Here is an 18,521-nt window from a genome sequence, read left to right on the forward strand (position 1 = left end):
ATGGTGAGATCAATCAATCAATCAATGTTTACGTATATAGCCCTAAATCACTAGTGTCTCAAAGGGCTGCACAAACCACTACGACATCCTCGGTAGGCCCACTTAAGGGCAAGGAAAACTCACACCCAGTGGGACATCGGTGACAATAATGACCCAGTGGGACGTCGGTGACAATGATGACTATGAGAACCTTGGAGAGGAGGAAAGCAATGGATGAGTAGGATTAGCTAGAAAATGAATGGATGGATGAAATAAATTCAGAATGTTTATCATGGTTCTTCTTCTTTGTACTTTGTAAACACTTTAAGTTTAAAGAGTTTCTTGAAGTGGATTATATTAGTACATCGTTTGATTTCTTTGCTTAATCCATTCCATCATTTAATTCCACACACTGATATAATGAAGGTTTTAAGTGTTGTTCGTGCATACATCCGTCCATTTTTCTACCGCTTCACCCGTTCGGGGTCTCTATATTATTATCAGCAACACAGATGTCCAAATTACTGTGTAATTATGCGATGAAAAGAGACGACTTTTAGCCGTGTGTGGTGCTGGGCTAACATGTCCACTACAACCCGAGACGTCACGCGCACGCGTCATCATTCCGCGACGTTTTCAACAAGAAACTCCGCGGAAAATTTAAAATTGTAATTTAGTAAACTAAAAAGGCCGTATTGGCGTGTGTTGCAATGTTCAGACTATCAACTATCAGACTGCGTGGTCGGTAGTAGTGGGTTTCAGTAGGCCTTTAAAATCATAAACTTGAATCTAACCCTAACCAGTTGCAGGATCTCGTATAAAAGAGGTTACTGGTTCCTTCCCGTGAGTCCCTACTGACCATATGGAGTCTTTGGTGCTCTTCAGCTTCTGGCCTGTTTCGCTGTAGAATTCCTCGATGACCAGGTTGCCGTTGGTGTCGTGAGCCGAGTTGAAATTGGTGACGACTCGACAAGGAATGCCAAGGACTCGCATGACTGAAAGATACGATTAAAACGCAGAGAAAGTGTCAATCTTTGCCCGACAGTGCAGATCGGAAAGGTTGTACTCACCCGTGCACATGACGGCAGCGTACACCCAACACTGGCCGTACTTGATCGGGTGGTAACCCGACTCGGCCCAACGCCTCAAGATGTCGCTGCTCCCGGTCCACTTGGACGGGTGCACTCCATCGTCGAAGTCGCCCGACCAATTGCCTTTCAGCACTCCGCGGTCGTCCTCGCAGTTGATCTGCGTAACGAGCACAATCAATCCGAGACCAAAATTCACTAAGGCCTTGGAACTTGAGACCAAGTGCTCTCACACAGGTGAAGGACAGAAAGAAATGGCTTCAAGAGGCTGCGAGGAGGTGGAGACTTGTCCAAGGTGTGTACCGCCTTCTGCCCGATTGCAGCTGAGATAGGCACCAGCACCCCCCGCGACCCCAAAGGGAATAAGCGGCAGAAAATGGATTTTACTGTTTTAATTGATTTTACCCTTTAAAATAGTTTTTAATCATTTTTGTTTTTACATTGTTTTTATATTCATTTATTTTTTGTTTTTATTCAGTCATTGGTGGAGCATCATATTGTTTTTTTTTGTTTTTTTTAAATATTGTTTTTAAAATGGCTGTACAGCACTTTGGAAACGTTATTGTTGTTTAAATGTGCTATATAAATAAAGTTGATTGGATTGGATTGGATGGATGGGCTTCAAAAGCTGCACATAACATGTAACCTGATTTTCTGGAAAGCTCTGTCCTCTTGCTAAAACTAATTCATTTCAACATATCTGATACCTTTCAAAATATTTGTGATTTTATAGATTAGTCTTGTGGTTATATATATATATATATATATATATATATATGTATATATATATATATATATATATATATATATATATATATATACATATATATATATATATATATATACATATATATATATATTCATATACATATATAAATATAGGTTGATTGGCAACACTAAAAATGGCCCTAGTGTGTGAATGTGAGTGTGAATGTTGTATATACATATATATATGTACATATATATATATATATATATATATATATATATATATATATATATATATACTGTATATGTAATGACTGATTGGCATAGTAATGCCGGGTTTGTCCCTCCGTGGATGCGTCGACAAGAACACAGCAATGGTAAGTTTAAATGATTTATTAAACTTAACAAAAGCAGGCTACGAACAAAAATACTGGAGCTAACAGACAAAACAAACCAAGGACGCTAACATAAAAGCTAGGAATAGCAAACAGAAAAACTAAGACTGGCACGAAGGCACACAAAAGGGAAAAAATTCATCAGCGTGAGAGCTGGAATAAAACAAAGGCTTAGCGTGAAAAGCTAGCGAGACTATACGTACGTGAAGTCAGTCGATACCGTTGCTCGAAGGCAAATTATGAACCCAGACTGGACGAAGGAAAGAGGAAGGCTTATATAGGGAGTAATCAAGGAGAACCAGGTGTGTGTAGAAAACGAGGAGCAGGTGAAATCAATGTGTAACCATGGTCACTGACTAAACAGGAAGTAAGCTGGTCAGCTGGAGAATGAGACAATGGAACAATAAACAATATGTGAAGATCCGAGTAACGGATCGCAACAATATATATATGTATAAAGAGAAGTGTTGGATACTTCTCTTGTTGCCTTATTTGTATTTGACTTCATCAAATGTTTGAGAAGAATTTTACTAAATAAAACCAGTTTTCTAATAAGTAACATGAAATGTATCAGAGCTCTTTGTAGATCGTATGGAGGAATGTGGTTCATCATAGAAATGGCACCCAAATTTATCGAAAAAGTACTAACTTTGAATTGAGAATAATCGTTTTGAATCGAATCATGTGCTGCACAAAGATTCCCAGCCCTAAGTGAAACACAAGTTTATATTTCAATGTGCACAGCACAGGGGAGCAAAATAAATGCATGGCTGCCTAGTTTGTGTCAGTAACAAACAGTTGTTAATTTGCTGACAGTTAAAAAACGGTTTTGCTTGGCAGGTTTCTGCCGAGACATTGTTCCCGATTTTTTGGCTGCGGTGACGTCAGTGTGAGTGTGTGTCTGCATGAGAGTGTGTGTGTGTCAGAATGAGTCAAAGCGTGATGTACGGTTCGTTTCTCACCATGGCAGACACCACCCGGCTGATGTAGACTGGGTTCCTCCTGTTCAGGTAGTCCTTCCTTCTATTGTGTTGGTGATGAGGGCTGATACTCAGCAGGTTGAGACACGCCTCCAGAACGTAGGGCTCGAACTTTTACAAAGGGAGAGAACATTTAGGGAAAACTGGAAGTGCAAGGAGCCGCCTGTGAGTGCCTAACCCCTGTGCTATTGGTGATACTCGGTTTTTGACTTCCTACCTGGTCTAGGGACCACGGTCTGGACACGATGTTCTTAGCCGTCCCCATGAAAAGCAAACAGGAGTCATTGTGGATGTATTCCTCTCTCTGGTCCTCAAAGGGAATGTAGACTGAATCCGCTGTATGACATTAAAAAACAAAACTTTGGTTTGTGCATGTCAACAATAACAAGTTAACTTGTGATTAATCACAAAAAAAGCATATATATATATATATATATATATATATATATATATATATATATATATATATATATATATATATATATATATATATACATATATATGTATGTATGTATATCGCACTACATATATATATATGTAGTGCATACATATATATATATATAAATATATATATATATATATATATGTATATATATATATATATATATATATATGTAGGTGTGGGAAAAATCACAAGACTACTTCATCTCTACAGAACTGTTTCATGACGTGTTCCCTCATTCGTCAGGAGATTTTTATATATATGTATATATATATATATATCTATATATATATATTTATACATATATATACACCCTCCGCCCGATTGTAGCTGAGATAGGCACCAGCGCCCCCCGCGACCCCGAAGGGAATAAGCGGTAGAAAATGGATGGATGGATGGATATACTGTATATGTATTGTTGCATTTGAAAAACTGTATTGTTGATAATAGAGGTAAACTATTGGTATTGTTCATGATCAATAGCGCTTTTTCTCTTGGTATTTGTATTGCTCCAGTTGTAGTGTAAAAATGCTCATCGTCATTTTTATATTATTATTTATTTCGCTATCTGTTTCTTTGCCATCACTTTTATGATCATATTTGTACATATTGTATGTGCTGGTGTTGTTCTATTGTTGTTGTTTTTGTTGTGTTTGCTGTTGTAGTTTTTGTCTCTCTGTCTAATCCTCCTCTTATCCCCACATTTTCCCCCTCTGTCTTCCTTTTTTTTCTCTTTATATATATATATATATATATATATATATATATATATAGGGAACCTCTCATGAAACAGTTCTGTAGAGATGAAGTAGTCTTGTGATTTTTCCCACACACACATATATACATATATATATATATATATATATATATATATATATATATATATATATATATATATATATATATATATATACATATATATATATATATATATACGCTGATTAATCACAGAATTTATTTTCACCGCTCTTTTAGCTTAACCGTGGACGGTTACCTGAAAGGAGGTACATGTGTTATGTCCGTGCAAAAGTGAGAGTATTAACCTGTAATTAATCCAAATTCAATAGTGTGATTAACCTGATTTAAAAATATATTATTCGACAGCGCTATTTTCATATATACATGTGTAGTGCTGTTCTTACAACCCCTATAAGGATCGCTGATTTCTTAATAAATCACTTTTCAATACATTTTCCCTTATTCTCATGCATTATTTGCTATGTTGTTGTGGTTTCTGTTGTGGTTTGTGCAGCCCTTTGAGACACTGGTGATTTAGGGCTATATAAATAAACATTGATTGATTGATTGATTGGTTGATTGATTGATTGATTGATTGATTGATTGATTGATTGATTGATTGATTGGTTGATTGATTGATTGATTGATTGATTGATTGATTTTATATGGACTTGAAGTTTTACCTTTTGAGTTTTACATTTTTATTTCATTTAATTTTCCTTCAATTAACCAGTTAAAATACTCATTGAGATTCAAATCTCTTTCACAGGAGTGACCTGGCCAGGAGGGCAGCAAAACAGGTTTCCTAATAAATACAACAGCAGTTGCACACTATAATTAAAAATAAAATTAAAAAGAATACTTAAAACATTAACATAAAAAAAAACTAACCAAGTAAAAAATAAATTGTTACAGTAAAAACAATTTAAAAACAGATTAAACATTAAAATAATATAAATAAAATACATTTAAAAAACACATTCAAAAAAATTAAATCACTAAATTACATTAAATTATTGAAGAAATTCATTATCAAATAAATACATTTGAAATATATGAAAAATCTACTACTACTTACTCAGTTAATTAGAACAATATAATGTATATCGGTGTTTCTTAACCGCAAAATATATGTTACTGTAATGACAATATCAAAGTAACAAATTAGGGTTTTAAGCTCAAAAATTACGACTCAAGCTTTATGTTCATATTTACTTTAATTTCATTGAATGTTTATTTAGGAATATTTTGTAATTATTATTAATTTAGCTAGAACTTATTTATCTTAGTACTGCATAATTGTATGTACATTTTTTTTTTACTTTTGCAGTATATTCTTAACGATCACTTTTCGTTACATTTTCCCTTATCCTCATGCGTATTTTGTTTTTACGAAGATTACATGGACTTCAGGTTTTACCTTTTGAGTTTATTATTTTTATTTAATTTAATTTTCCTTTATTTAACCAGTTAAAATACTCATTGAGATTCAAATCTCTTTCACAGGAGTGACCTGGCCAATAGGGCAGCAAAACAGGTTTCCTAATATATACAACAGCAGTTGCACACTATAAATAAAAATAAATTTAAAAAATACTTTAAAAATTAACATTAAAAAAACTAACGAAGTAGAACATAATATGTTACAGTAAAAACTATTTAAAAACAGATTAAACACTAAAATAATACAAATAAAATACATTTAAAAAACACATTCAAAAAATGTGTATTACTAAATTAAATTAAATTATTGAATGAATTAATGATCAAATAAATACATTTAAAATACGTGAAAAATCTACTACTACTTACTCAGTTAATTAGGACAATATAATGTATATCAGTGTTTCTTAACCGCAAAATATATGTTACTGTAATGACAATATCAAAGAAACTAAATAAGTTTTTAAGCGCAAAAATTACGACTTAAGCTGTATGTTGATTTTTGCTTCAATTTCACTCAATGTTTATTTAAGAAATATTTTTTATTACTACTAATTTAGCTACAACTTATTTATCTTAGCACTGCATAATGTACATCTTTTTTTTAACTTTTGTAGTATATTCTTAACGATCACTTTTCGTTACATTTTCCCTTATTCTCATGCATTATTTGCTTTTACGAAGATTACATGGACTTGAGGTTTTACCTTTTGAGTTTTTAATTTTTATTTCATTTCATTTTCCTTTATTTAACCAGTTAAAATACTCATTGAGATTCAAATCTCTTTCACAGCGCAGCAAAACAGGTTTCCTAATATATACAACAGCAGTTGCACACTATAATTAAAAAAATTGTAAAAAAAAAACAATACCTACAATATTAACATAAAAAAACAAAGTATAAAATAAAATGTTTTAGTAAAAACTATTTAAAAACAGATTAAACACTGAAATAATATAAATAAAATCAATTTAAAAAAACCATTTAAAAAAATGCAACTACTAAATTAGATTAAGTTATTGAATAAACTAATTATTAAATAAATACATTAAAAAATATATGAAAAATCTACTACTACTTACTCCGTTAATTACACCAAAAATAATGTACATCAGTGTTTCTTAACCGCAAAATATATGTTACTGTAATGACAATATCAAACAAACAAAATACGTTTTTAAGCGAAAAAATTATGACTTAAGCTGTATGTTCATTTTTACTTTAATTTCAATGAAATATTTATTAATATTACTAATTTAGCTAGAAATCATTCATCTTAGCACTGCATAATTGTATGTAGGTCTTTTTTTTTTCTTGCACTATATTTGATTAGTATCTATTTTTGGAATCAGCCTGAGCAAAGCCTTGATAATATTTTGAGGTGATTAACACACCCTTTTATTTCATTTGACAAGGTTTATTCTGTTAAACTATCAAGTAGGTTGGATTCAATTATAACAACATAGTTAAAGTCAATATTCAGTGTTCATATTCGAGTGGGCCCCGGGGCTCTGGGTGTAGTGGAAAAGTTGAGCCCAGAGGTCAAAAAGGTTAAGAACCCCTGAAGTTATTTCAATGAACTGTACTTTATTGTATATTTTTTGGTTAACACTTTATACATACAGTGTATACTCTATTTATTCAAATGTATTAATGTAATTGTTTAATTAGTTTGTGCATGCAAACACTACTAAATTGATAACTTGGACTAGAAAGATGCAAATCTGCAGAAAAAAATAAAAATGCAACATTAAGAAAAGTGGCAGAACCATGAATTTGAGGGATGCCCGGACTCACCTTGACACCAGGGGTTGCAGAGCAGGATAAATGTGTCCACAGCACAAACCGTGGTCTTGCCTTTGGCGAACACCCACAGCTTAAATCTGTATTGGCCCACCGAGGCCGAGGCGGGGGCCGAAATAAATATTGTGAGGTTGTTGGGGTTCAGGCTGTCCGGGTCCATAAAGGCTCCCCAGCGGCTCAAAGAGAACTTTGTGGATAAAGTGACGGGCATGAGCACGTACAGGCGGCCTGTGGGGAGAAGCAATTGATGTGAAGATCTGTTAGTTGGTCAAAAGAATACTTTATAAGTTCACATTAAACTTTGGTTTTGTACAAATTTTCTCCATACTCAACATTTCCTTACAATATATAAATGAGTGGGAATAGGCGTACTGGAATTGGCAAATGAGGATATTTAGATGCTATATGTAGTCCTAAACAAATATGCTTTGACATGTTTTGAAAAGTTTTTTTGATTAAATTTAGTTTGAGTTTTTTTAAATGTATTATTTTCAAAATATTTTATATTAGAATATATTTTTTTTAAATAATAAATATCATCTGCTTTTTGCAGATGATGTGGTTCTGATGGCTTCATCTGACCGGGATCTTCAGCTCTCACTGGATCGGTTCGCAGCCGAGTGTGAAGCGACCGGAATGATAATCGGCACCTCCAAGTCCGAGTCCATGGTTCTCGCCCGGAAAAGGGTGGAGTGCCATCTCCGGGTTGGGGAGGAGACCCTGCCCCAAGTGGAGGAGTTCAAGTACCTAGGAGTCTTGTTCACGAGTGAGGCAAGAGTGGATCGTGAGATTGACAGGCGGATCGGTGCAGCGTCTTCAGTAATGCGGACGTTGTACCGATCCGTTGTGGTGAAGAAGGAGCTGAGCCGGAAGGCAAAGCTCTCAATTTACCGGTCGATCTACGTTCCCATCCTCACCTATGGTCATGAGCTTTGGGTCATGACCGAAAGGATAAGATCACGGGTACAAGCGGCCGAAATGAGTTTCCTCCGCCGTGTGGCGGGGCTCTCCCTTAGAGGTAGGGTGAGAAGATCTGTCATCCGGGAGGAACTCAAAGTAAAGCCGCTGCTCCTCCACATGGAGAGGAGCCAGATGAGGTGGTTCGGGCATCTGGTCAGGATGCCACCCGAACGCCTCCCTAGGGAGGTGTTTAGGGCACGTCCAACCGGTGGGAGGCCACGGGGAAGACCCAGGACACGTTGGGAAGACTATGTCTCCCGGCTGGCCTGGGAACGCCTCGGGATCCCCCGGGAAGAGCTAGACGAAGTGGCTGGGGAGAGGGAAGTCTGGCCTTCCCTGCTTAGGCTGCTGCCCCCGCGACCCGACCTCAGATAAGCGGAAGATGATGGATGGATGGATAAATATTTTATATGTCATAACATACTCATTCAATGTTTTGTATTTTGTTTCAAATTTTTGTAATTTAAAAATATTTTGTATAAGTATGTTATAATATATTGACTCAAATGTATGTATTTTTCTTATTTTCTATTATAAAAAAAAATACTATTTAAATTTATGTTATAATATATTAACTTAAAATTTTCAGATAGTTTCTAGTTTAGAGCAGTAGATATTTTATACTGTAAATGCATGTTATAATATATTGATTTTGTTTTTTGACATTTTTTATTTGAGAATATTTGATATATCCTTCTCACCCCGGTGGGGTGGTATCTGTGTCATCCTCAAGCTTGGGTCCTCTACCAGAGGCCTGGGAGTCTGAGTGAAGTGAAGTGAATTATATTTATATAGCGCTTTTCTCTAGGGCAGGGGTGCCCATTACGTCGATCGCGATCGACTGGTCGATCTCGGAGGGTGTGTCAGTCGATCTCAAGCCAGGCATTAAAAAATAACCATAAAAATGAGCAATCATCAATCATACCAAGACTTCACTTTCGTCAGTTGTTTGACATTCTCGGCACCCGAGGATCTTGTGAGATGACGCTGGCTGCTGCGAGCTCATATTTAAGAAAAAAATCACTAACAGGGCGGACGCAGAGAAACACATTTTATTTCTAGAGACTCCGTACCTACTGTCAAAACTCTAAAGACCGACAGCACAGTTCCTGTCTTCACCATAAAAGACCTGTTTCATCCTGCCTGTGCTAACAAAATAAGAGTCTCAGAAAGCTAGCGTGCACAAGCTAGCAAGCTATGGAGTTTGATGCCAATGTATTTCTCCGCCGCCCTCAGCGACCGCTTTCTCACTTGCTTGCCCACCCGCACACTCACTGACGTCACTCACCTGCTGCCAGACAATAAAGGGCCACACACATATGCTACTCTCATAACAAAGTGTTTAAAAACGAGTATGCAAGTTGGACAAATGAGATGCCAAATCCAACCACTTTCATGTGGTATTAGACAGAAAGGAGGACTTTTTTTTTCCTCCATTTGAAAATGCGGACGTTATCAGCACCACTGTCTAATTCCAATCAATGCAAGTCATCAGAATCAAATACACCAACTTATATTCTTGTCTTCATGAAAGAAAGGAATCTATGTGTGTTAAACATGCTTGTATTATCATTAAACACCATTAACTTGTTAACAAAAATGTCTCTTTCATAAATAAATAAGTATAAATTATAAATACGAATGAGGTACATCTCCTCGACTTGGTCAATTGAAAAGTAGCTCGCCTGCAGAAAAAGTGTGAGCGCCCCTGCTCTAGTGACTCAAAGCGCTTTACATAGTGAAACCCAATATCTAAGTTACATTTAAACCAGTGTGGGTGGCACTGGGAGCAGGTGGGTAAAGTGTCTTGCCCAAAGACACAACAGCATTGACTAGGATGGCAGAAGCGGGGATCGGACCAGCAACCCTCAAGTTGCTGGCACGGCCACTCTACCAACCGAGCTATACCGCCCCGTATTTGTGTTCTGCGCAGTATCTTAGCTGTTCCTAGGACTGCGCACTTCTGGACTGAGGCCTCAGATGTTGTTCACTCTCCCAGTTTGGGTGTTACTGCTCCGAGCTTCCCCACTACCACGGGGCCCACTTTAGTCTTGACCTTCTACATCCGTTCCAGCTGCTTTTTCAACCCTTGGTACTTCTGAAGTACATACACACATTTACACACATATACATATATATATATATATATATATATATATATATATATATATATATATATATATATATATATATATATATATATATCGCGATTCGATTATAAATCGATTTTTTCGATTCAACGCGATTCTCGGATCAAAAACGATATTTTTCCGATTCAAAAGGATTCTGTATTCATTCAATACATAGGATTTCAGCAGGATCTACCCCAGTCTGCTGACATTCTAGCAGAGTAGTAGATTTTTTTTAAAGAAGCTTTTATAATTGCAAGGGACAATGTTTTATCAACTGATTGCAATAATGTAAATTTGTTTTAACTATTAAACGAACCAAAAATATGACTTATTTTATCTTTGTGAAAACATTGGACACAGTGTGTTGTCAAGCTTATAAGAAACCACTGTGACACTATTGTTCTTTTTTTTTTTTTTTTAATTGTCTAATGATAATGTCAATGAGGCATTTTTAATCACTGCTATGCTGAAATTATAACTAATATTGATACTTCCATCCATCCATCATCTTCCGCTTATCCAAGGTCGGGTCGCGGGGGCAACAGCCTAAGCAGGGAAACCCAGACTTCCCTCTCCCCAGCCACTTCGTCCAGCTCTTCCCGGGGGATCCCGAGGCGTTCCCAGGCCAGCCGGGAGACATAGTCTTCCCAACGTGTCCTGGGTCTTCCCCGTGGCCTCCTACCGGTTGGACGTGCCCTAAACACCTCCCTAGGGAGGCGTTCGGGTGGCATCCTGACCAGATGCCCGAACCACCTCATCTGGCTCATCTTGATGTGAAGGAGCAGCGGCTTTACTTTGAGTTCCTCCCGGATGGCAGAGCTTCTCACCCTATCTCTAAGGGAGAGCCCCGCCACACGGCGGAGGAAACTCATTTCGGCCGCTTGTACCCGTGATCTTATCCTTTCGGTCATGACCCAAAGCTCATGACCATAGGTGAGGATGGGAACGTAGATCGACCGGTAAATTGAGAGCTTTGCCTTCCGGCTCAGGTCCTTCTTCACCACAACGGATCGATACAACGTCCGCATTACTGAAGACGCCGCACCGATCCGCCTGTCGATCTCACGATCCACTCTTCCCCCACTCGTGAACAAGACTCCTAGGTACTTGAACTCCTCCACTTGGGGCAGGGTCTCCTCCCCAACCCGGAGATGGCACTCCACCCTTTTCCGGGCGAGAACCATGGACTCGGACTTGGAGGTGCTGATTCTCATTCCGGTCGCTTCACACTCGGCTGCGAACCGATCCAGCGAGATATTGATACTGTTGTTGATAATATTCATTTCTGTTTCACTACTTTTGGTTTGTTCTGTGTCGTGTTTGTGTCTCCTTTCAATTGCTCTGTTTATTGCAGTTCTGAGTGTTGCTGGGTCAGGTTTGGTTTTGGAATTGGATTGCATTGTTATGGTATTGCTGTGTAATGTTTTGTTGGATTGATAAAAAAAATAATAATAAAATAAAATAAATCGCTCTGCGATGAGGTGGCGACTTGTCCAGGGTGTACCCCGCCTTCCGCCCGATTGTAGCTGAGATAGGCGCCAGCGCCCCCCGCGACCCCGAAAGGGAATAAGCGGTAGAAAATGGATGGATGGATGGATAAAATAAATCGATAAAAAAAAAAAAAGAGAATCGATTCTGAATCGCACACCGGTTGGTTCAGCGGCCGTGCCAGCAACTTGAGGGTTGCAGGTTCGATCCCCGCTTCCGCCATCCGAGTTACTGCCCTTGTGTCCTTGGGCAAGACACTTTACCCACCTGCTCCCAGTGCCACCCACACTGGTTTAAATGTAAAAATTAGATATTGGGTTTCCCTATGTAAAGCGCTTTGAGTCACTAGAGAAAAAAGCGCTATATAAATATAATTCACTTCACTTCACAACGTGGGACTCGCGATTCAAATTCGAATCGATTTTTTCCCACACCCCTAATATATATATATATATATATATATATATATATATAGGGCTTCACGGTGGCAGAGGGGTTAGTGCGTCTGCCTCACAATACGAAGGTCCTGCAGTCCTGGGTTCAATTCCAGGCTGAGGATCTTTCTGTGTGGAGTTTGCATGTTCTCCCCGTGAATGCGTGGGTTCCCTCCGGGTACTCCGGCTTCCTCCCACCTCCAAAGACGTGCACCTGGGGATAGGTTGATTGGCAACACTAAATTGGCCCTAGTGTGTGAATGTGAGTGTGAATGTTGTCTGTCTATCTGTGTTGGCCCTGTGATGAGCTGGCGACTTGTCCAGGGTGTACCCCGCCTTCCGCCCGATTGTAGCTGAGATAGGCGCCAGCGCCCCCCGCGACCCCAAAAGGGAATAAGCGGTAGAAAATGGATGGAGGGATATGTATATACATATATATATATATATATATATATATATATATATATACTGTATATATGTGTGGGTGTGTGTGTTACAGTATATTGATTCCATATTTTGTATTTTTTATATTCGATATCATATCTCATGTTTTTTTGTAATATTTTCTTAAAATTTTTATCTAAAAATGTTAAATAAATACATCAAATATATCTATGTATATAAACAGAATGTTATATATGTTACAATATATTGGCATTGCTCGAGAAAAAATCTGCATTTCCTAACAAATGTGTTTTTTATGTGTTTTTTTGGGGGGGGGGTTACATAAAATGCACATGCATTTAAATGATTTCACTCTTCTTTCCTTTTTTCTTTCCTTTTTGCGGAACAAAAAAGTGGCTTACGCGTTTTTAATTTGTCGGCAACAATATGATTTGTATAGGCTCTGTATTTATTGTACATTATTACACAACCATTGGATACAATTGCAACTTAACGGTACACACATTTGGACTCTTGCTCACACTATAAAAAAAAAAGATGATGTCGTACGTAAAGGGTGTGATTTATACTGTATATCGACAGTATGGATACCAAGGGTGGTATCAGTATCGGCTCAGTACTAGTGTTGATAAAATCTATACTTTCCAGTTATCTTAAATAAATAAATAAATGGGTTGTACCTGTATAGCGCTTTTCTACCTTCAAGGTCTTCAAAGCGCTTTGACACTACTTCCACATTTACCCATTCACACACACATTCACACACTGATGGAGGGAGCTGCCATGCAAGGCCCTAACCAGCACCCATCAGGAGCAAGGGTGAAGTGTCTTGCTCAGGACACAACGGACGTGACGACGTTGGTACTAGGTGGGGATTGAACCAGGGACCCTCGGGTTGCAGACGGCCACTCTTCCACTGCGGCCACGCCGTCCCATATCTTCTATGTTTAGTTTCAAACATTGTAGCGTTTTATTGTGCTGTAAAACCACCACTATTTTATATTATGCATACCAACACGTAAACAAGCGCTATGTTAAAATTGCTAAATTGTAAACAATAATTGGTTATCTGCAGAAATTGTATCTTTTTTCCTTTTTTTTTTTTTTTAATTGAACATTCCAAAATAAGAGCTTACCTAGCAGGACTTTGACCCAGAGTGTGTCCGTGCTGGGGTCATAAGGTCGCGTCTTCAGCGGCAGGCTGACTTTAAAGGGGTCTCCTCTCCGGACCACCAGAGTTTCGGAGCGGCTGAAGCCAGTGGTCCGATGTCGCTCCAGATTCTCCGAAATTTCCAAGTTGACTTGGTGCATGCTGGATTCTGCTCGGAGAAATCGGAAGGGGGTAAAAGGATGCGGGATTCGAGAGAATACAAAGATGTTGTGTCTGAGGTCTCACCTTCCGTTAATGGAGACATGCTTTGTGTGAGTTCAGTTTTGTTTGCACGCCTCCGCCTTCACGCCACACCCCACGGAACATTCCACTTGCGCGGTATGAGGATGAAGAGGTGCATCTATGGTAATTATTGAAAACAAACATCGGCAACATTGTGGAGACGCCTCTGAAGTCATCCCATCGCCGGAGGGCCGACACGTCACTGCTGGGCCTGTGCGTGAGTAATCATGTGCGGAGGACGCGTTGCATCACAGAAAACCCGCTTTTCTTCCTGGCGTTATTACGTCGCTCGGAGTTCATTTCAGAACAGTTCATTTCAAAAAGGGAGAAAGTGCTCGAGCAGTAGTTTTCAAACCGCTACGCCTGTGTCAGCACAACAACAGTCGTTAGGATGAAATTACCAGTGATGGGCGAGCTACTTGGAAAATGTGCACATACATATATATATATATATATATACATACATACGTGTATATACACAAGTATTTGGCCACCTGCCTTGACTCACATATGAACTTGAAGTGCCATTCCATTCCTAACCCATAGGGTTCAATATGATGTCGGTCCAACTTTTGCAGCTATCACAGCTTCAACTCTTCCGGGAAGGCTGTCCACAAGGTTGCGGAGTGTGTTTATGGGAGTTTACCGCCATTCTCACAAAAGCGCATTGGTGAGGTCACACACTGAAGGCCTGGCTCTCAGTCTCTGTTCTAATTCATCCCAAAAAGGTTTTCTATTGGGTTCAAGTCAGGACTCTGTGCAGGCCAGTCAAGTTCATCCACACCAGACGATGTCATCCATGTCTTTATGGACCTTGCTTTGTGCACTGGCGCATAGTCATGTTGGAAGAGGAAGAGGTCCGCTCCAAACTGTTCCCACAAGGTAGGGAGCATGGAATTGTCCAAAATGTTTTGCTATCCTAGAGCAGGGGTGGCGTGGCGCAGTGGGGAGAGTGGCCGTGCGCAACCCGAGCGTCCCTGGTTCAATTCCCACCTAGTACCAACCTCGTTACGTCCGTTGTGTCCTGAGCAAGACACTTCACCCTTGCTCCTGATGGGTGCTGGTTGGCGCCTTGCATGGCAGCTCCCTCCATCAGTGTGTGAATGTGTGTGTGAATGGGTAAATGTGGAAGTAGTGTCAAAGCGCTTTGAGTACCTTCAAGGTAGAAAAGCGCTATACAAGTACAACCCATTTATCATTTATTTATTTATTTATAACTCTTCCGGGAGGGCTGTCCACAAGGTTGCGGAGTGTGTTTATGGGAGTTTACCGCCATTCTCACAAAAGCGCATTGGTGAGGTCACACACTGAAGGCCTGGCTCTCAGTCTCTGTTCTAATTCATCCCAAAAAGGTTTTCTATTGGGTTCAAGTCAGGACTCTGTGCAGGCCAGTCAAGTTCATCCACACCTGATGATGTCATCCATGTCTTTATGGACCTTGCTTTGTGCACTGGCGCATAGTCATGTTGTAAGAGGAAGGGGTCCGCTCCAAACTGTTCTACACAAGGTAGGGAGCATGGAATTGTCCAAAATGTTTTGCTATCCTAGAGCAGGGGTAGGGAACATATGGATCTAGAGCCAGATGTGGCTCTTTTGAGGACTGCATCTGGCTCTCAGATAAATCTTAGCTAACATTGCTTAAGACGATAAGTAATGAATAATTCCACTGGTAATCACAATTTTAAAAAGAACGTTCAAAATATAAAACATTCTCATGCATTTTTATAAATAAATGATAAATGGGTTGTACTTGTATAGCGCTTTTCTACCTTCAAGGTACTGAAAGTGCTACCAGTCGACCGCGGGGGGTGTGTCAGTCGATCTCCAGCCAGGCTTTTTTTAAAAATAGACCTAAAAATTAGTGATCATCAATCTTCACCAAGGCGTCACTTAAATGACATTCACGGTACCGGAGGGTCTTGTGAGATGACGCTGGCTGCTGCAAGATCATTATTATGAAAATATGACCGAGAGGAAGGCGAGAAACACTTTTTATTTCAACAGACTCTCGCGCCGTACCTTCCGTCAAAACTCTAAAGGCCGACTGCACATTTCCTATCTTCACAATAAAAGCCCCGCTTCATGCTGCCTGCGCTAACTAAATACAGAGTCTCGGAAAACTGGCGTGCACAAGCGATCCCTCAGAAAGCTGGCGTGCACATCACTTGTGCTTTCCGAGACTCTTATTTTGTTAGCGCAGGCAGCATGAAGCAGGGCTTTTATTGTGAAGATAGGAAATGTGCGGTAGGCCTTTAGAGTTTTGACGGAAGGGACGGCGCGAAAGTCTGTTGAAATAAAAAGTGTTTCTCGCCTTCCTCTCTGTCATTTTTTCATAATAATGAACTGGCAGCAGCCAGCGTCATCTCACAAGACCCTCGGGTGCCGTGAATGTCAATCAAGCAAGCTACGGAATTTGCCGCCAATGTTTTTCTTGTAAAGTGTATGGAAGCTGGATGAATTAGATGCCAAAAACCAACCACTTTCATGTGGTATTGTACAGAAAGGACAACTTTTTTCTCCTCCATTTGAAAATGTGGGCGTTATCATCATTACTGTCTGATTCCAATCAATGCAAGTCATCAGAATCAGGTAATACACCAACTTATATCCTTGTCTTCGTGAAAGAAAGACATCTATATGTGTTACACATGCTTGTATTATCATTAAACACACTTAACTTGTTTACAAAAATGTCTCTTTCATAAATAAATAAATATAAATGATATATATAAATGAGGTAGATCCCCTCGAGTTGGTCAATTGAAAAGTAGCTCGCCTGCAGAAAAAGTGTGGGCACCCCTGAATTATGGTAATTAATAAGGGACTACCAATTTGGAAACTAATCAATTAAGGCTCTTTTGTGGAATTTGGCTAAGCAGATGTGCATTTATTCAATGTTTGTATGGTAATGATGGCATCGGCGTTTCAAAAAAAAAATCCTCTTTGGCAAATGTATTATAAGGAGAAAAGACTTTATAGTAAGTTTCTAGGTTAAAAAAACAAATCCTGAAAGCTGCTCCATAACCCATCCATTTTCTACCGCTTGTCCCTCCCGGATCGCAGGGGGCTGCACTCGGGCGGACAGGTACGTATACGTATACGTGGCCTACTACTTGGTGGCTGAGTTGCTGTTGTTCCCAAACTTTTCCATTTTCTTATATTAAAGCCGGCAGTTGACTTTGGAATTTTTAGGAGCGAGGAAATTTCACGACTGAATTTGCTACACTGGTGGCATTCTATGACGGTTCCATGCTGGAAATCACTAAGAGCGGCCCATCCTGGAAACAGTCTCCAAGCCTAAGTGCTTGATTACCTGTGGTTAGGACAGTGATTAGGACACCTGATTCCGATCATTTAGATGGGTGGCCAAATACTTTTGGCAATATAGTGTTTTAAAAAAAAACCTGATTGTTTGCACCTAATGTTGCGGTAACCACACAAACTGTACCCGTCACATTGGATTACAATTGAATATCTTGAATTGTTTGCATTTTTGTGCTAGTTGTACATGACTCATATGCGGGAGAATAGATAGCTGTGTCGAAGCCAACGCCATATTTCTGTGGACTGTAAGGGGAGTGCCTCGTGTGAGTGGAAAAGCTGGGTGAAAAGTAAGGACATTGTGTCAAACAACATTCGATTATGATACAAGTTCCATGTTGGAAATAAACAATTTACCAGCATTTTAGTAGCCATGAATCAACACAAGTTGAGCAAAGTCATTGTGGAATTACTTTTATATTATGGCTATTTTTGTTCACATTCAGTGGCGTAACACGGGGGTTCTCAAATGGGGGTACTTGAAGGTATGCCTTGGGGTACATGAAATTTTTTTTTAAATATTCTAAAAATGGCAAAAATCCTTTATAAATATATTTATTGAATAATACCTCAACAAAATATGAATGTAAGTTCATAAACTGTGAAAATAAATGCAAAAATGCAATATTCAGTGTTGATTTTTTGTGGACTTGTTCCATAAATATTGATGTTAAAGATTTCTTTTTTTGTGAAGAAATGTTTAGAATGAAGTTGATGAATCCAGATCGATCTCTATTACAATCCCCAAAGAGGGCACTTTAAGTTGATGATTACTTCTATGTGTAGAAATCTTTATTAATAATTGAATCAC

At 38.8% G+C, this 18,521-nt stretch overlaps 1 protein-coding gene across 1 annotated transcript in view; it reads right to left on the reverse strand.

Moving 5' to 3' along the window:
- The window catches only part of LOC133544374 (protein-glutamine gamma-glutamyltransferase 5-like), a 41,232-nt gene extending 26,656 nt beyond the window's left edge, over nt 1-14,576 (reverse strand). The window contains exons 1-7 of the mRNA XM_061889615.1: nt 14,393-14,576; nt 14,133-14,315; nt 7,572-7,805; nt 3,368-3,486; nt 3,133-3,261; nt 1,050-1,227; nt 839-974 (exon numbers count right to left, since the gene is read on the reverse strand). Coding sequence (XP_061745599.1) covers nt 839-974; nt 1,050-1,227; nt 3,133-3,261; nt 3,368-3,486; nt 7,572-7,805; nt 14,133-14,315; nt 14,393-14,411 — 998 coding nt within the window. The 5' untranslated portion in view covers nt 14,412-14,576. The remainder of the gene's footprint in view (nt 1-838; nt 975-1,049; nt 1,228-3,132; nt 3,262-3,367; nt 3,487-7,571; nt 7,806-14,132; nt 14,316-14,392) is intronic.
- Between the last annotated feature and the right edge of the window lie 3,945 nt (nt 14,577-18,521).

This window comes from Nerophis ophidion, linkage group LG02 (genome assembly GCF_033978795.1).
Source record: "Nerophis ophidion isolate RoL-2023_Sa linkage group LG02, RoL_Noph_v1.0, whole genome shotgun sequence".
In the NCBI taxonomy this organism is placed as follows: Eukaryota; Metazoa; Chordata; class Actinopteri; order Syngnathiformes; family Syngnathidae; genus Nerophis; species Nerophis ophidion.